Genomic DNA, 18,252 nt, shown 5'->3' with positions numbered 1-18,252 from the left:
AAATTTGTCCAAAACTATTTTCTAATTACGTAAGAGCATTGCAAAAAAATAAATTTAACAATTAATAAAAAAAAAACATGCTGCCTTTTATTACAAAATCCCCTTGGAATCGTTGTCTTTTAAACTCCCAAAAGGCGAGTTGAGATGGAGAGAAAGTCAAAACGTCTTGTTACCAAAAAGGTATTAACTTTAATATTTGATCAATCTGCAGCGATAAAATTCGCACGGCCTTAGATTAGAAAGTTTGTGCAATTAAATGTTCAATTATTAAGATATACTGAGCTTAGTGACGATATTAAGTCTATTGTTTATTACACCAGAATTAATAATTATCGTGACGGGATGGTCATTATTTTATAAAGTACTATTATATTTACGAATAAATACATCCATTTGTATTTTAGACATCTTATCAACTAGAGGGCGCCACATCAATACATTTAACAACTAATTATTTAATGCGCAAGCCCAAACAGCATTATGTGTATATAATTTATGAAAATCAATTGTTGTAATTATGACTAAAAGCTGTTCTCTGTGCACAAGTTCGGTTCGTTGAATTATTCTGGTTCCATTTTGTAGAACCGCAATAAGTCCATATTTGTGTTTATACTCTAAATCAGTTTCTCACTATAGCTAATTAGATTTTCATGTCATTAATGTACGAGTCCAATTCGGCATCCAATTCTTCGGCAGTTGGCGGGGCTTTTCGTTCGCGACGTTGACCTCCAGCTGCGGCAGCGGGCTTTCCACCCGCTGGACGCCGGAAACTACCGCGACGCGGTCCACCGCCGGCTTGTCCACCTAAAATAGTCAAATGATGATAAATTATTGGTGGATTAAGTATTAATTTCGATTGTCTATTAACATACCACCACGCTTGAACTGTGCTCCTGATCCGCCACCCACACGACGCTTCACATCATCGGCGGGCACTGGTCGTGTTAGGGCAGCAACATCGGAGACGGCGAGTTGTATGGTCATGGGACGACCGTCCAATGGCACACCATGATATTGTTTAATGGCCTTGAGGGCATCAGAACGTCGCTCGAATATAACATCTGCGGTGCCTGTGTGAGATTTGTAAACAAACAATTATTATACATATATATATGTTAGGTAGAAAAGCAGACATACCCAATGAGCGACCGGAACGATCATAATGCACGGCCGCCTTCTTCATGGGGCCAAAGTCATTGAATAGCTCCTTGATGTCCGTATTTGATACGCCATAGTCCAAATTGCCAACAATCAAACGTGTTGGTCCTGTACCGCCTCCTCCTCCTCCTCCTGCTCCACCGTTGCGCTTTGGACCATCGTACATATCATGCTTCCAAGCGCTGTTCACATCGCCCTAGAGGGGGGTAGTATTAGGTAGAAGATTGGATTGTTGCAAGTTGGTTGATTCGTTGATCGGGGGAACAACAACAACAAGTTTTCGATCAAACATTTGGGAGATGTAGTAGCAGCAGTTGTTGTATCCTAGCCATATCAAGAGGACGCCGTCGAAGAAGTGCACAAACACTAAATATTATGTACGTATGTATGTATGTATATTGATTGATTGATTGACTGCCACTCTTTGTTTCATTTGGCAATACACAAGAAAATTATTAAACGTGTTATTATGGAACGGGGAATACAAAGAAAAAGTGTTCGCAAAAACAAAACGCGAAATCCTCAACGAAATGCAGAAAAACTTGTAAATACATAAATGAGTTTGATTTTGACGCATTGTAGTAATCGCTCTGCTGCTGCCGTGCCATCCTTAAAACAATCAAACATGCGTTAATACATTGTTATTGTTTAAGTTATTATTTTTTTTTTTAATTATGTGCTCACTGGCAGCCGCCATTTTGCAGTTATGCTTGTCCACATGATACAAGTAGCGGTACAAGTACCGTTCATTCTGCATATGGTAGCCATTTTGATTCCGTCTGTGTGCAGCTGCTAAGACTTTTTGATGTTTTCGCAATTGTTTGTATCATTTATGTGAAATTCGCTAAGAATCGTGAGCTTCCAACTTGGGCTGTCCTTTTTAATGCATAAGCATGGATATTTCTGGCTGCTATTTGCATCTACATGACACAACGTTACGTTTCAATTACCCGTGCGAGCCGAGGCTTCTGTATGACACCACCGCCTCCGCCGCCACCACCGCGGCGACCTTTGAGCACACCACCGGCACCACTAGCTGGTGCTGGTTTGCGTGGCGAGCCACCGGCTGGCCCACCGCCACGACGTGGTCCTCCAGCAGCGAAGCGCTGTTGGCCGCCAGACCGGCGAGCTCCTCCCGGGCCTCCGCGACCGCTGCTCTGTGGTTTCTTCTGTGTACGCGTCGACTTAATGATATCATCCAGACTCATTTCAATTTTATCCACCATTTTTGTTTTGTATAAGTCTGCGACTTTCAGATGCTAGAAATATTGTTAAATTGCTTGCAAACTTTGTAATTAAACTCGCGTTTTGTTGTTTTACTACGAGCGCGTGTAAATTTCGGCAATTGCTGAAAACGACGCACGAGAATGAAAACGTAGAAACAAAATCAAAGATGGCTGACTTAATGAAAAAATGTGTTGTTCAGCGTCTAAATTTATCGACTAAGTGCTGAAAAATGTATAAATAGTTGTCTATCGCGCGACCGCCACAATCTGTCGACCGTTTCAAATAACCGTTAGGATCTAAAAATTCCCGGCCTGCAATTTAAATTAAAAACTTTATAAAAATTTTTAAGAAAAAATCAAACAACGGACTGTTTTGGGATCTATTCACTGAACGATTTGTTTTGGGATCTGTTCACTAAATGAACAACCAAGGATTTACTTCTATTGAACGAACGAAAATTTAAATTTTAGTTGATGCAAATTCTAAAATGCAATAACTTTGAAATTAATTAACATTTTGATACAAATTTAAAATTCGAAACTCAAAAATATATATATAAATTTTAATGAAGGTTTGAAGCTTGTCAACCCAAAAGGAGAGTAGTTAAATTTTTTATTGTAAAAAATAAAAAAAAAAATTAAAATCGAGAAAATTCCAATAAAATATCCAAAAATTCTGTAGGGTGGCATCCCCAAATACAACTCGATATTTGGACAACAAAATATCGATATATTGATGCTTTGATATATGTTCAACAGCCCTAGATTCGGTACAACTCTTGTCTCTACTATCAACAATAAATGAAAATAAACTAAAGCATTCCACAAAACTTGGCCTAAAGATGTTCATTGTAGCAATAACTGGAGGTATTGCAACGGGTAAAAGCACGGTTACCAAGGTCTTCGAGCGCCATGGCATTCCAATTATCGATGCAGACAAAATTGCCAGAGAGAGTAAGTGAACATGAATTATTTTACGGGATGTTGTAATTAAACTTAATTAGCGAGGCTGAACGTAAATTAACAATACTTAACGCCCTCCACAGTTGTAGAACCAGGTCAACCATGTTGGCAAAAGATTCGCTCTGTTTTCGGCGACGAAGTCATGTTGCCGACCAAGGAGTTAAATCGGGCTGTGTTGGGTCGAATAATTTTCGAAAACAAGGAACTGCGTGGAAAACTGAACCAGATTACACACCCGACAATACATCGCACAATATTTTGGCGTGTCTTTAAGTATTTCATGTCTGGCCATGCTTATATCGTGCTCGACTTGCCATTACTATTTGAAACGGGCATTCTAATGGATTTCATCTACAAGATAATCACTGTGTCCTGGTGAGTTTTAGACACACTTTAAATACATTCTTATTTATTTTTATACAAATTGCTATTTTTCTAGCGACCCGGACAAGCAAATGGAGCGTTTGTTAGCCCGCAATGAGCTATCGGAGCCCGAGGCTCGTAATCGGGTTGAGTCGCAAATGCCGCTGGATAGAAAATGTGAGAAATCGCATTTTGTAATTGACAATAATGGAAGTGTTGAGGAAACTGAAGCCGCTGCCATGCGCATTTTTAATCTGATGCAGGAGAGCAATAAGCATTGGTACAATCGTTTCTCAATTTTGGGTGCAATTCTAATTGTATGCTTTACCATATACTTCCTGAACAAGACCTTCGACTTCTGGCCCAAGTCGAGGAGTCTTTAAGCGTTCCTTGTATGTTTTCATGTGTGTCGTTACCTTGTTTTCTATTTTTATTTATATTACGTTTATGAATTTATACCAAAAATATCTTCAGACGCACACCCGCAGAATTTAGCAAATAAATTATGAAATATGAAGATTACAATTAATCGTTTTTTATTGGCTTCTATTACGGTAATCATTTTAATTATTTTCAGAATTCGATGGACACAGTTTTTAAACAACTTTAATCTAATTGAATACTTATGTACATACTTTATATATAGAGAACGAACACTTATGTAGTTGAACTTAACATAAGTGGATGGGAGCGACAAGGAATATCTAAGCAGAGCAGTTTTGTTATTATTCTGGCGACAATTTGCAATTTCAAGAATCTGCAAGTAGAGCCGCCGTTTGTGCACAATAATCGACAAATGTTTGCAGCCCGTTTTTGGTCACCGCCTTAGTGACGTTATGATTCAGCTGTATGGGATCCTGGACAACCATTGGCTTACGAAGCTGGAGCACCGATTCTGGATTTTGGCAAGCGTACTCCAAGTACCTAAACATAAAAATGATTAAAATTGTTGTATGCGTATAAAAATCGGATAATCTATTTACCGTTTGGGCATCGATTTTTCATAATTCGATATTTGGATATTTTGTTGGCCAAAAAATGGAGAAACTACGAAACGTTCATAATTAAACGTGGCATAGAATTTAAAAAGTTCTTTCATATTCTCTTTAATCAGCGACACGGTAACCTCAATTTGCTTTATTTTTAGATCGTTGAGTGACTTTTGTGTAAAATTTGCAACCCAAGCTACGAGAGAACAGAATACATATTTAGGGGAAGTACACAAAATTTTTGTTATCAGGCAGCACTCACGTCCCACACACTGTTTGGCTGAACTGGATTCGTCGACCTGGAGAAGAGCAATTGCTGGCAGCAGTTGTTTGAGCTGTAAAAAGTATATAACCATCAATGCCATACTGTACGTTGATATTTGTTCCGTCAGTTTGCAACGCTCCAGCCAAGTTTTTACGTAGATGCACATGTACTGAACTATAAAATGTGATGCAGATGCAAAGTGTTTAGTTAATGATTCTTAAAGTTTTCTTATTCATCAGTTCACCTAGTGGTTGGGCTTCAAGTAAATATTTAAGCAAGTTTGTGTTGCAAAAGCCCAAGCTATTCAGGCAGATATCACACTCGATTCCAGACGACAGGTGGCAGGTCTTTATAATGGGCACTCGCGCCTGTTCAATAACCTACAAGAATACACATAAATAATCATTTAACTATTAAAGGAATTGTATCTTACATTGATGATGCGCCACTCCTTGCTCGCACTGAATAGTCCACGTAGTACCCGCAGCTTGGAGATCGTTTCCTTAGAAGCCCGATGCTCAAACTTGTGAAACTTGTTGCCTGCCGTATAAAATTGTTAATCCTTTCATATAGTTATTTATTCTATATATAGAACATACCAATATCTACAAATACATCCAAATCAGAGGAACAGCTGCCAATGCCCGTAATCCGTGAACCAAACTTATATATCCGCACTGGCTGATTGGCAAAACTTGGCGCTATCAGCTTACACAAATCTTTCTCGATATCATCGTACTCAGTCATCACTTTAAGCTTATCCGCTACTTGATATTTATCCTTGAACATGCATGTAATGTCCGACGATACCAGGGCTTTAGCTTCTGCAAGAAAAGCAGTTTGACTATATTGGGAACAGTTGAACAATAATTTATTACTATTTCCTTACTCTTGGGCAGTTGCATCGTGTTTTTGGATCGAGCTTCGACCTCAGCCAGTTTCTTCTCTTGCCTTGTCTGTGCCGGCCGCTGGCCATTGATCGTATTTGGATTGGGATTTGGATTAGGATTCGGATGCTGCTCGGCCAAATGTGCCACTGCCTTGGCAATTGTTGTGCCCACAATTCGATGCGTGCACGCTGTGCAATTGAATGTGCGCTTGATTTTCGCAAACTCATTGGGAGGAACAAAGGCAACACTGCCACCAACTGTTGCAGTTGACTGCTCATTGGCCACCTGTTGCGTCGTCTCTTTAGGCACTATGTAAGTGGGCTTCTTGTCCAGATAATTTTCGATGCCAACAACAATGCGCTCCAGTAAATGGGCCAAATGTGGATCCAATTGAACTTGGCTCTGACGACTTACACATTCCAGCGTCTCCAAAAAGAAGTTTGCTTCCAACGTTAGCGGATTTAACTAATGATATCGTTCCGGATTATAATAAAATTTGATTTGCATCGAGTAAGTTATAATATTACTTACGTATAATAAACTTTTTTGTTGTTGTTGTTGTTGCTGGTGCTGTTGGTTTTCCGCCATTGCTTTGCGTTTTTTACTCTTTTTGGTGGTTTTGACAGCAGCGTTGACGGGGCGAACGTCCTCCTAAGGAACTCAAACGATTGATATTAAAATAAATTCACAATTGTATTTTGCTCGAACAAAAACAACAAAATAAGTTTAACAAAGGGGGACGCTTTCTGAAAAGCAGCTGATTTGAATAGGGTTGCCACCTACAAGAGCTTGCCGGCTGGGAAACTTTTGCGTCTGTCTGTGTACCACAAGTACATACATACATGTACATAATATTTATGTATGTACAGAAATATTCTTTATTTTATTTTTGACTTTACTTGCACATGGAAATTAAATCATAGCTTGAGCGACATTTGCAAATATAAATTTAATATTGTTATACCAGCAACTCCATACTCTCCTCCGTCTCTTCTATACTCATTCCCGCCAGGGCTTATGGTGAAATCAACTCACATTAGATCTTGTTGGTATGCTGAACTTAAATCCCTCGTAAAATATCCGCTCGGCATTGTTGTAGACCGCCTTGTCTGTCCAAAATGTATTAACATCCTCGATTCTCATATTTTCGATTATTGTTTACAAAGCAAAACAAATACAAACAGCTACGTTTTATAACGCGAGTGAATTTTAGCCAGACAAAATTTACATACAGTACGTCAAGTAGTTTTTTTGACAAAGTAAAAACATCGATAATTATTCATTTTCAAAAATAGTTCAAGCCAATAGACAATGGATATTATTTTAGCTTGTTTTTAGAGCCATACGCAGCTTAAAAAAATAAGAATAAAATTTGATCAATAAACAGTATTATTTTTTCAAAACATAGTGTACACATTTTTTATTTGTCTATATAATTACTTGACTAACTGTATGCTTTTTTATAGGGTTGCCAAAACTTGAAACAAAAATGAAGCATCGTGCTCAAATGGCGGGCCGTTTGCTTCAACTTAAATAACATATTAAATATAAGTTACATAAAATTACTAATTTCAATACATTAAAATATTGAAACAGAACCATGCGTGTTCGAAAAGCACGGTATGAGCAATAAAGTCGACATCGAATACTGACAAAAACAAAAGAGAATCTCTACACATTTACTTTGAAATTAATGATAATGATTAATGATTTTTCCTGTAAGATAACCAGAACTTACATTTCAATGATTTGCACTGATTACGTCTTTTTTTGCGTGATAGCTTCTATGTAAAGAAAGTTGCAATTGAAGTTAAGTTGTTACAAAAAACACACAAAAAATTATTTAATTTACAGTGAACGCTGTAATGTTTGCTGCTGTTATGATAATTAAATGTAGCGCCTAGAAAGGAAAGTGTGGCAACGTGCAACCAGGAAGTATTTGAAATAAATATCGATATATCCACATTGATATCGATACTATGCTTTAAACGCCAACTTCGATTTCTTGGCATCAAAGTACTCACTCACACATTGAAACACTTTCGTTTCCGAGACTATAAATAGCAGCCGCAGCCTAAAATTTTCATTATACGTTTGTGAAGCCTCATAGCCGGCAATTCGAACGTAGATTCTCTCCGAGATAGACCTAAAAGTTTGCTCTACAGATTTTCTGTGAATTTTTTGTGTGTGAAAAAAAAAGTTATAAAAACTCAATATGGTAAGTTTTTTAATGATATTTTATAAAATAAAATTAAAGTCTAGTGGTGCATATACAATGTATTGGACCGAGAATCAAAAAAAGGGAACTTTCAAAATGGCGGCGTCACATTTTTCTTGCAATGTGATGACGTCATGTAAAAATTGTAGAAAAAAGAACGACTAGTAAATTCTGTTGGTATTTTACACCAACAAATTACGGAAAACTTGTGAAAATTTCATACAGAAAACGTTGATTCAGAATTTTGTCGGTATATCTATTTGATGTCTCGCTTACACACACATACATGCATACAGATGAAGTGTGGCATCATTGCGTTGGGCGTGGCTCAAACCGCATATCGATTTTTCTGTGCAACTCAGAGCAATTAATCGAACTTTCACCGTTTTCTTTCCTTTTTTTGATTACAGCGTGAATGTATCTCTATCCATGTTGGCCAAGCTGGTGTCCAGATCGGTAATGCCTGCTGGGAGTTGTACTGCCTTGAGCACGGCATCCAGCCCGATGGCCAGATGCCCTCCGATAAGACTGTCGGTGGTGGCGATGACTCATTCAACACCTTCTTCAGCGAGACCGGTGCCGGCAAGCATGTGCCCCGTGCCGTGTTCGTGGACTTGGAGCCAACTGTGGTCGATGAGGTCCGCACTGGCACATACCGCCAGCTGTTCCATCCCGAGCAGTTGATCACCGGCAAGGAGGATGCCGCCAACAACTACGCTCGTGGTCACTACACCATTGGCAAGGAGATTGTTGATCTGGTGCTGGATCGCATCCGCAAGTTGGCCGATCAGTGCACTGGCCTCCAGGGCTTCCTGATCTTCCACTCGTTCGGTGGTGGTACCGGCTCTGGATTCACCTCCCTGCTGATGGAGCGCCTGTCTGTCGATTATGGCAAGAAGTCCAAGCTGGAATTCGCCATCTATCCAGCTCCCCAGGTGTCCACCGCTGTCGTTGAGCCCTACAACTCCATTCTGACCACACATACGACTCTGGAGCACTCGGACTGCGCCTTCATGGTCGACAATGAGGCTATCTATGATATCTGCCGTCGTAACTTGGATATTGAGCGTCCCACATACACCAATCTGAATCGTTTGATTGGCCAGATTGTGTCCTCAATCACCGCATCCCTGCGTTTCGATGGTGCCCTGAATGTGGATCTGACTGAATTCCAGACCAACTTGGTGCCCTACCCACGTATCCATTTCCCTCTGGTCACCTACGCTCCAGTCATCTCCGCCGAGAAGGCCTACCACGAGCAGCTGTCTGTGGCCGAAATCACCAATGCCTGCTTCGAGCCAGCCAACCAGATGGTCAAGTGCGATCCCCGTCACGGCAAGTACATGGCTTGCTGCATGTTGTACCGTGGTGATGTTGTGCCCAAGGATGTGAATGCCGCTATTGCTACCATCAAGACCAAGCGCACCATCCAGTTCGTCGACTGGTGTCCCACTGGCTTCAAGGTTGGCATCAACTACCAGCCACCCACTGTGGTGCCAGGTGGCGATTTGGCCAAGGTGCAGCGTGCCGTCTGCATGTTGTCCAACACCACGGCTATTGCCGAGGCCTGGGCTCGTCTGGATCACAAGTTCGACTTGATGTATGCCAAGCGTGCCTTCGTCCATTGGTACGTCGGTGAGGGTATGGAGGAAGGAGAGTTCTCCGAGGCCCGTGAGGATTTGGCTGCCCTCGAGAAGGATTACGAGGAGGTCGGCATGGACTCTGGTGATGGTGAGGGCGAGGGTGCCGAGGAGTACTAAACACACTCCCTCATCTCGCATGAGGCAAGCGTCATTGGTGGGCGTGGCAAACGTCGAAACCAATGCCCACGCATTGTCAGCAAAATATAACAAGCAAAAATTCATAAAAAAAAAAATAGAAGAAACACTGGAGTAAAGACAAGACATGAACATAATGTGAAACAGAAACAGCTCTATAATTGTGTTCGAAAGAAATAAAAAACAGCGAATAGTCAGTGTTGTCAGCAGAAAAACAATCGCATTTTCTTTTCCTTTCTCTCTTTTTCTCTGGAGTCTTTTCAGCCAAGGAGTTCAATGAACGCAAGATGTGCTTTTAATGGCCGGCAATTGTGGACGTGGCTAGGGAAAGCGGAGCGAGTGCCTCGCAGCGCTCTATTAATAGTCAAGTGCCGCTTTCTACTTTACTCCATATATATACTATGTAGTACATAAATTTTTACTCGAGACTGTACTTGGGCGTTGCATGCAACTATATTTAGAGCAGCTATTATGGTCTCCCAGAGTGTGCATGTCAAGATTTATTGATTAAAAATGATGAGTCATGCTGCAGCATAACAAAAGCAACCACAACTTGATTTGTGGAGTGGGAAATGGGGAGGGGGGTTTGGGGTTGCGGCAACTCAGAATTAGGCGATGACTTCATTTCTGTGTGCTGTAATTGCCGGCTGGCAACTCTACCTCGCCTTATATGTAGTGCATATTATGTACGTACGTACGTATGTATACATATAAATACATTCAAATGATTGCGTACGAGCTCAGCCAACCATTTAAGGAGGGTTGCTTTTAATTCGCACTAAGAAATTGAAGCCTAGGTAAACCGGCTTGTTATTGCGGCAGAAAAAGCAGCTTGTCCCTTTTCGGTAAATTCGAAAAGCAGGTAAACAGCTGCAGCTATTAAATTTCTAGAAATTTACAAGAACACACAGGAAATGCAGAAAAGTCGCACAGATGGCTGCTACTTGTATATACAAACAAACATATGTACATACATACAGTGGCTCTCAGCTCATAACATATGTATGTACATATAAAGAAAAGATTTAAGGTTAAGTTTGCCAAACAATACAAACTAAAGTTGAAATTACAGACTTTTAAAGTTAACCAAAAATTCTAACATGTAGCTAGCCATAATAAATATAAACCATTAACAAGGGCTTCTTTTAGCTACATTTGATTGCAGCTGGCATGATGACTAAACCTTGTTTTATTTTAAAAACAGATGCCTTGGAGTCCAACAAAACCCACACTATTTTTGCATTTGTGGGAGTAGAAACGAGACAGCGTCAGAGATTTGATTGTGTGTATGTGTGTTTGTGTGTATGTATGTATATTGAATGAATCAAGTTCACCTCAAGCAGCAATGACGACAGCCTCAAACCCATGCAAGCCGGCTCTATCAAATTGCTGTGGGCGGTGAAGTGGGCAGACATTCGAGATTGATTTTACATCGGACGACACAAATTGTGTTCAGATTTTATATTGCTAGCCAAAGTTTCTTTTGTTTGTAATTGTTTGATCAATGAAGCATAGTAACAGTGATTGGTATTTATTTACACTGTACATATATATGGATGCGTAAATAAATATATACCATTATAAGGATTTGTATGTATACGTTTACATACATACATGACACATATATGTGTTAATCACAAACACATGCAAACATCAAGAATGAGTACTTTTACAGCCGGAGTATTATCGATAGTATCGACAAACTTTATAATTTGATTTAATAACTATCTGGCCACTCTTTGGTATTTGGTGGCAGCCTTGCACTTTACCCCCACTCCGAGACAGATTCAAATATAAATTTTACTCTGTGATAATTTCAAGTATTCAAAAACGGTATTTGCATAAAATATTATAGTTAATTTTTTCTTTATTTGCTTATCCTTGGGATAAATTGTAATCAACATAACTCAAATTGAAATTATATAAAAATACAACATAATAAATTAGTAATAATTTCGGTTTCATAAACAATTTCTTTGAGAATCAAAATGATACTTTGACACGAATTAAAGTTTAATATTCATAATTATTTTTAAGAAATATCATTTCATTTATCATATCATCACAAGTAATGGAAGTCGGATTTGCACTAAGTAGATTGCGAGCCTGTAAAATAGCCCGTTGAGTAGACGCAATACTGGCAGGTGTTCCTAGTATTTTGCAGCTTACTTTATAAAGTATTGGAAAGGTAACTTTATTTGCTGTCCACCATTCAAGCACATGAAACACTTCGGAAAGTGTAATTTTTCTAGCAAGATACTCATTGATTTCATTATTTATTGTGTCGGTTTTAATGTCACTGGAGGATTGTTCTATAAAGTCCGAAAAAATGCCATCTCCGCAGTATTCAATATCAATTTTTATCTTTTTTCGAGCACTTTCGGTTTCAACATAAAACTGTTGCATCATGCTTTTACATTCGTCTATCGTTGCCTTTCTTTCCCTCTCATTAAATAGTAGTAATTTCTTTGTGGGAGGAAAGAGGAACAGTGCTATTTTATGGTATTTAGTAACATGTCTTGATGAAATTGAATTCAAATGCATGTGCAATTCATCTTTTAAATCTTTTAGTATTGGAATGTCTTCAACATTATTGTTACAAAGCTTCTTAAGTTTATGGAGATGTGGAATTATCATGTGCAAAGTGGGAACACTATCATCTTCCAATGCAAGCGAGGTTTTTTCAAAGCTTTGCAAGATATTAAATATAGCTTCTATTTCATTAAATTTTAGGGGGATGCCACAATTTTTCACTAAGGTATCCCGGTTATCTATTACATTATTTAGATAGTAAAAAATTGGATTTCTGCGTTTCGAACTGGAACTACTAAAACTATCGCTGGGTTTTTGGCAGTGCTTGATGCACTTGTCTAGCATTTCCTGCAGCTGGGGAATTTTTCTAAAAACCTTATCAATTGCATTACTCAGCAAATTAATGATGCAGTGTATGTGACGGTGGTTATTGAAGGCAGTAGAGAAATTCTCATCGCTATCCATGACTATAATTGGATCATCCTTATCCAAGTCACACTCGAAGTATTGCAAGCATTTCTTTATCGCCTCTTCGATATGCTTAGCTGCAAAATACGTATTTAAATAATTTAAATTTGAAATCAATTGGGTTGTGACGTTACTTACCGGCATTTGAATCAATGTTGAGAGGCGACACAGCCAGTAGATGATTAATCATTGTTGATTTCTTGATATAATGTACGGTGACGGATACAAAAGATGGCTTTATGTAGCTATCTGACCATACATATGAGGAAATGCTGTAGCCATTACACTTAATTTGGTTCAATTCGTCAATAGTCTTTTGCATCTGTAATTCATACAACTCGGAAATATAACCTTTCACAGTTGATTGTCTCGGTAAAATACTGTCAATTTTTACATTTTCTCCAAAAGTCGATCCGATTGATAGAAAGATGCGAGCCATGTTCTTCAATCCAGAATCTTCAATGATATTAAATGGCCGACAATTTGTAATCATCCATTGGGCGGCTGCATCGGCTAACTTGTTTTTAGTTTCACTATCTACTACCACATCTTGGCCATTTGTAGTAGCATTCTCTTTGGCCTCATAGTTTAGGTAGCATTTGTGCTTAACCAGATTCGAGGTAGAATTGACATATTTGTATATGTTGAAACAGATTCGGCATGCCACAAACTGCTCGATGTCATCCCCATTCTCATCAACCAAAGCTGCAAATATATTCCAGACTTTGCTGCGGCCGCGCTTTTCCTTAAGCTTAATGTGGCCATTCATTATTTTAGCCTTAAAATCAGCAATACGTCCAAAAGAGCTTGCATCTGAAGCCACATCTAGAGGTGACGTGCATTCCGAACGTGAACTCTATATATATTTAATAAATCAAAATCAAAAAAGTCAGGCATTCAAAGGGTGCATCAGTGTATACAGTATGTCAAAAAAGCTTTTCAACAACGTAAAAATTCACATATTTTATTTTGCAAAAATAAATTTTACTTTGCTGCTGTTTTATTCTAGACCTTATTTTATTATAGAAAAAAAAGGTAGTTAAAAAAAAAATATATAATTATTTTGTTTGGACAAGTACTTGACTAACTGTATATACACTGAGTACATAAACATGAATGATTTAAATAAATTCGCACCTGATCTTGAAAGCTATTTTCGCTTTTAATATCTAAAATGTCCATTTTACTTGAAAATATAATTGAATACTCGTTTTATTTGCTCAATGAATAAAATTAATCAAGTGCGCTTGCACCACCAAGTGAGACATTCGAATGATGTTTACACAATTCGTGAAAAATGAATGAATGTCTCGGAACACTTGATACGTTAATCTTTTGTTGTGAACTGCCAATGAAATGTAAGGTTCTCACTTTAAGGGCTAATTCTTGTTATTGATTTGAAAACATGTGCGGCAAGCTATGATGTTTTAATTTGTCAAATTTTATTTTTTTGTACGTAAAATTTGTTGATGAATTACAGTGTTGGCAATCTTTTAGATGAGAAATAGCTATTTCTGGCTGTAAAGCATCTAAAATATAGCTGAAATTGCGATGGAAAATAGCCAAATGCAGTCTTCGGCAGATTGTGGGGTCGGCCGACTACACGATTGATAATAGTATCGATATGTTTTCGTATTATACAAAAAGGCATCGATTGTCACAAATTGTCTTTGAAAAAACTGGCACACAACAATTTTAAACAAACAATTATTAATATAAAGTAATTCTTATCATCTGCAACGAGAGATCATGTCAGCGAGCAAGGAAACTGGCATTGGTACTGATCCAGAGGATGCTAAGAAGCTTCAGCTGGACAAGGGTGACAAAATCGCTTTGAAGGATTTGCTGGAGAAGCGCTTAATTGAATGTGGTTGGCGCAAAGACATTGAGCAAAAGATACGCAACACTCTGGAGGAACGTGGCTTGGCCAACGTAACACATGAGCAGCTTTCAGCAGAGATCATTCCACAAGTAATATTGACTAACCTGCTTCAAAGCAAGCGATCACATTCTTATACCCTTATACTACTATAGTTATTATAGTTTTGTTACAAACTCTGTAACACTTAAGAGGAGGCGTAAACATAGTGTGTTAAGTAATTGTTTTGACAGTGACAAAAATTACATTTATATTTTGCAGCAAAAATTTTTAGCTTAAATTGGCTTTTATATTCTCTTTATTTGCATTATAGTTGCGTATATTTCTTAGAACAAGTAAAAGAAGAAAAAATGAGAATCATGAAGTTGAACTATTTTTAAAAAAAAAATTTACTTGAAATACTGTATATATTTATGATCAGAATGACGAGCTGAGTCGATATTGCAGAGACGGGCCTAATTAACTACTTATTTAGTGAAAATGCCATTTCATTGGCAGTGCAATTTTATTTTCCCTACTTTTTTTCAATGGTAATTAAAAAGTAATGTGAATGCTTAAAGGCACAACACTGCTATATAGCCATATCTTGATACAACTGGGTATAGGTCCGGCTGGTTTCCATATTATATCAGTATATCTAACTATACATTCAGTTTAAGTCAGACTATTATACCAATAATATCTTTATTTTTTGTTTTTAAACAGGCTCGTGCCTTGGTGCCCGAAGTTGTACGCAAGGAAATGTTGCTACGCGTGCGCGAAGCTTTGGAGTCCCCTTTCGGATCATCGGAAAAGTGATAGTTGACAACTGATTCGGATTCTGATTGCACCCCCCCCCAAAATACACTGCCAAAGCAAAATTGTTTTAAATTTGTTGGTTCATTTGTTCATCTGAGAGACTGGTAGAAATATATAGTCAGAGGTTAAATTCTAGCACATTGTTTTGTGGTTTATTAACTCGTAATTAAGTAGATTATAATATGTACATGCTTAACACGCCTGCTAATGCTAATTATGAATTGCGCCATTAGTTGTACAAATTTATGTAATAAATAAACAACTTAATAATAATATATATATAATATTCGATTACTATGTTAATATTATGTGTGTTACATTCTGTACGATTGGCTAAATGAAAATATACAATACATAATTAATTGAGGGATCTCTAGGAACGCGGTTTATGGGTGGCTGTGATAAAGAATTAGGCTACAAAATAATAGATCTAATTTATAATTGTGTTACGTGTTATGTTTCACTTATTCAATAGCGAGTCAATTGAAAAGTCTTTGAATTTGGCGTTGGAATCATCAATATATAGCTGCGTTAGCTGTTGTTGCTGTTGTTGCTGCTGCTGTTGTTGTTGTTGTTGCTGTACCGTGTTTGCTGTGGGCAGCATTTTCATCAGTTTGTTGCGCGGCTTGCGTAAAAATTTTGTATTAATTTGAAATTTTTGTGGCTTGCTGTTGGTGAACTGCGTTTGTGGTGTTGTTATTGCTGGGGTTGTGGCTGTGGTTGTTGCTGTTGCTGTTATAGTTGCAGCTGCTATAGAGGTTGTTGCTGTGGCAATTGTGCGATAATTTTGACGCCAGTTACGCAGTTCTGTGCTTGCTGAAATTGAAATCTTTGCTGCTGCTGTCGTTGATGTGAATGTGGATGTTGCTGTTGATGGAACTGTTCTCACAGCGGAGCCGGCAAAGGCATTGGCGCCAAAGCATTTGAGAAAGTTCTGCACATGTATTAAACTGTCATTCTCATCCTTGTGACGTCGCTGTCGTTGTTTATCCTCGTTCTCATCCTCGGCCTCGTAGTCCACTGACGAATGTTGTTGTGACGACGATGAGAAGGTGGAGGAGCAGCTGCTGGTGCTGCTGCTGAGCTAAAGTTGGAGATGGATATATATTAGGTTAAACTTTACTAAGCTACACTTATCTACTTATCGATTTTAAAATGAGACAAATTTTTCGATTAATGTTGCTTCAATTTCTAAATCTGATATCCACATCAATGTTATGTTATAACTACTCTGTTAACAAACTTACATCGTCTTCTTCATTGACACGCAGCTGCTGAAAGCTAACGGCTGTCTGCTTAAGCTTCTTGTATGTGTGCATTTGGGGTTTGTTGTTGTGACTATTATTGTTTTGACGGCCACGTCTGGCCAGGATTGGTTTCTTCTTAATTTGCTGTTGACCTTGCTGCTCATGGTATGACTTTCAGCTAGTTTTGGTTAGGTTATCGTCGCGCCTTAGTTGGGACTGTAAAGAAACGATAAATAGCATAACAGAATGTTAATAAACATGGGATTGTAATGGAATGTTAATAATGCTTAACAGCTAGCTTTTAAAAGGGTTAACAGTTTTCTTTCAGCGCTGGCACACAAAAACAACAAACAATTTTGCATATGTATGTATGTATATGTATATATATATATAAAGAATATTCGTATTTTTTGCATTTTCCCTCTGTGGCCTTGAATTTTTTGATTTGGGATGCATTTTGGAGCAAAAAACAAAGCACATGAATTTATGATGTGAACATATAATAGTAAGTATGTGTGTAATTTGAGTTGATGGAGGGCGGCATTAAAATCAAAATGTTACGAATGAAGGAATACATATAAATAGTATTGTATACATATGTGAACAACAATCAATCATTGTTTATCAACAAACAATTCGAATTGTAAAATGCTCAAACTTGCACACACATACACATACACATGCACACGCACACGCATACACGCACACACTACCTGGTGATGCGTGTTGAATAGCGCATGATGCGCTGCGTAGGAAGAGGTGGAGGAGCTACTCAAATCATCAATGCCACCAACGCCAATGCCAATGCCCCCACCTCCGGCACTCGACAATTGAACCAATTGAATGCTTGAATGGTGGTGTGGGTGGTGCGAATGCGAAAGCGGATGCGGATGCGCACCATGCGCACCACCGCCATGTTGCAAACTGCCTGATGTTGTTGTTGTTGTTGTCAATGTTGCTGTGGCTGTGACTGTTGTTGCTGTTGCTGCTGTTGTTGTTGTTGCTGCTGTTAATGTTGTTGCAGCTGACCCACCTCGTCCAATAGCAGCAGCGCTGCCGGCACCACCAAGCCCCATGCTCACGCCCAACATGTGTGCGGCAACTGCGGCGCTGGCGTGATGCGTTTGATGCAAATGCTGCGGCGGCTGCTGTTGTTGTTGTAGCTGCTGTTGCGTTTGCATATAAGATGTATGTTGCTGCTGCTGTTGATGCGTATGCAAGTTGTTGCTGTTGCTGCTGTTACTGCCACTGTTAGCGTTAACATTACTCATGCTGTTACTGTTGCTGCTGCTGTTACCGACGCTGTTATATGAATGAGATGCGGCGACATGTCTGCTAATGGAATTTTTACAAATATACAAATGTTGATTTTGCATACATACAGTATATCAAATAATTATTTTAACAAAGAAAAAAATCACAAATTTGTTTATTATTTTTAAAACAATTACTTGACATACTGTACTTAAATATCAGAT

The 18,252-nt window shown here is 38.5% G+C and overlaps 6 protein-coding genes across 6 annotated transcripts; 3 read left to right on the top strand and 3 right to left on the bottom strand.

Moving 5' to 3' along the window:
• Nucleotides 1-164: 164 nt before the first annotated feature.
• LOC117789570 (THO complex subunit 4) lies at nt 165-2,550 on the bottom strand. The gene is made up of 4 exons (XM_034628602.1): nt 2,109-2,550; nt 1,138-1,354; nt 873-1,070; nt 165-804 (listed from the first exon to the last, which is right to left on the bottom strand). The coding sequence occupies exons 1-4, from the start codon at nt 2,382-2,384 to the stop codon at nt 641-643; spliced, it is 855 nt and encodes a 284-aa protein (XP_034484493.1). The 5' UTR covers nt 2,385-2,550; the 3' UTR covers nt 165-640.
• Nucleotides 2,551-3,226: 676 nt separating this feature from the next.
• Nucleotides 3,227-4,235, top strand: LOC117791297 (dephospho-CoA kinase). Its single transcript, XM_034631007.1, has 3 exons — nt 3,227-3,338; nt 3,431-3,722; nt 3,787-4,235. Exons 1-3 carry the CDS (start codon nt 3,227-3,229, stop codon nt 4,091-4,093), a joined length of 711 nt encoding a protein of 236 aa, XP_034486898.1. The 3' UTR covers nt 4,094-4,235.
• Nucleotides 4,224-7,090, bottom strand: LOC117791296 (terminal uridylyltransferase Tailor). Its single transcript, XM_034631006.1, has 9 exons — nt 6,890-7,090; nt 6,386-6,505; nt 5,854-6,319; nt 5,564-5,788; nt 5,398-5,504; nt 5,209-5,344; nt 4,962-5,138; nt 4,694-4,895; nt 4,224-4,634 (listed from the first exon to the last, which is right to left on the bottom strand). Exons 1-9 carry the CDS (start codon nt 6,995-6,997, stop codon nt 4,460-4,462), a joined length of 1,716 nt encoding a protein of 571 aa, XP_034486897.1. The 5' UTR covers nt 6,998-7,090; the 3' UTR covers nt 4,224-4,459.
• Nucleotides 7,091-7,928: 838 nt separating this feature from the next.
• LOC117793066 (tubulin alpha-1 chain) lies at nt 7,929-10,065 on the top strand. The gene is made up of 2 exons (XM_034633450.1): nt 7,929-8,072; nt 8,483-10,065. Exons 1-2 carry the CDS (start codon nt 8,070-8,072, stop codon nt 9,830-9,832), a joined length of 1,353 nt encoding a protein of 450 aa, XP_034489341.1. The 5' UTR covers nt 7,929-8,069; the 3' UTR covers nt 9,833-10,065.
• Nucleotides 10,066-14,430: 4,365 nt separating this feature from the next.
• LOC117791113 (enhancer of yellow 2b transcription factor) lies at nt 14,431-15,662 on the top strand. The gene is made up of 2 exons (XM_034630773.1): nt 14,431-14,821; nt 15,435-15,662. The coding sequence occupies exons 1-2, from the start codon at nt 14,600-14,602 to the stop codon at nt 15,525-15,527; spliced, it is 315 nt and encodes a 104-aa protein (XP_034486664.1). The 5' UTR covers nt 14,431-14,599; the 3' UTR covers nt 15,528-15,662.
• On the bottom strand, nt 15,656-18,104 carry LOC117789475 (BEACH domain-containing protein lvsC-like). The gene is given in 4 exon segments (XM_034628505.1): nt 15,656-16,611; nt 16,775-16,990; nt 17,488-17,737; nt 18,076-18,104. Coding segments are annotated over 4 exon segments (1,119 nt in total). The 3' UTR covers nt 15,656-15,987.
• Between the last annotated feature and the right edge of the window lie 148 nt (nt 18,105-18,252).

The sequence above is a fragment of the Drosophila innubila genome (genome assembly GCF_004354385.1).
Source record: "Drosophila innubila isolate TH190305 chromosome 3R unlocalized genomic scaffold, UK_Dinn_1.0 2_E_3R, whole genome shotgun sequence".
Classification (NCBI taxonomy): Eukaryota; Metazoa; Arthropoda; class Insecta; order Diptera; family Drosophilidae; genus Drosophila; species Drosophila innubila.
Note: the sequence above shows the minus strand (reverse complement) of the source record. Positions and strands in the feature narration are given on the sequence as shown.

What these genes read in the sequence shown, in the direction of transcription:
- LOC117791297 (XM_034631007.1), top strand. Translation starts at nt 3,227, where the DNA reads ATGTTCATTGTAGCAATAACTGGAGGTATTGCAACGGGTAAAAGCACG. An exon ending in AGACAAAATTGCCAGAGAGA is followed by an intron (nt 3,339 to 3,430) that starts GTAAGTGAACAT and finishes CGCCCTCCACAG; the next exon opens with TTGTAGAACCAGGTCAACCA. An exon ending in AAGATAATCACTGTGTCCTG is followed by an intron (nt 3,723 to 3,786) that starts GTGAGTTTTAGA and finishes CTATTTTTCTAG; the next exon opens with CGACCCGGACAAGCAAATGG.
- LOC117789570 (XM_034628602.1), bottom strand. Translation starts at nt 2,384, where the DNA reads ATGGTGGATAAAATTGAAATGAGTCTGGATGATATCATTAAGTCGACG. An exon ending in AGAAGCCTCGGCTCGCACGG is followed by an intron (nt 1,355 to 2,108) that starts GTAATTGAAACG and finishes ACCCCCCTCTAG; the next exon opens with GGCGATGTGAACAGCGCTTG. An exon ending in TCGTTCCGGTCGCTCATTGG is followed by an intron (nt 1,071 to 1,137) that starts GTATGTCTGCTT and finishes AATCTCACACAG; the next exon opens with GCACCGCAGATGTTATATTC.
- LOC117791113 (XM_034630773.1), top strand. Translation starts at nt 14,600, where the DNA reads ATGTCAGCGAGCAAGGAAACTGGCATTGGTACTGATCCAGAGGATGCT. An exon ending in CAGCAGAGATCATTCCACAA is followed by an intron (nt 14,822 to 15,434) that starts GTAATATTGACT and finishes GTTTTTAAACAG; the next exon opens with GCTCGTGCCTTGGTGCCCGA.
- LOC117791296 (XM_034631006.1), bottom strand. Translation starts at nt 6,997, where the DNA reads ATGAGAATCGAGGATGTTAATACATTTTGGACAGACAAGGCGGTCTAC. An exon ending in AACAAAAAAGTTTATTATAC is followed by an intron (nt 6,320 to 6,385) that starts GTAAGTAATATT and finishes CGATATCATTAG; the next exon opens with TTAAATCCGCTAACGTTGGA. An exon ending in ACTTGAAGCCCAACCACTAG is followed by an intron (nt 5,139 to 5,208) that starts GTGAACTGATGA and finishes CACATTTTATAG; the next exon opens with TTCAGTACATGTGCATCTAC.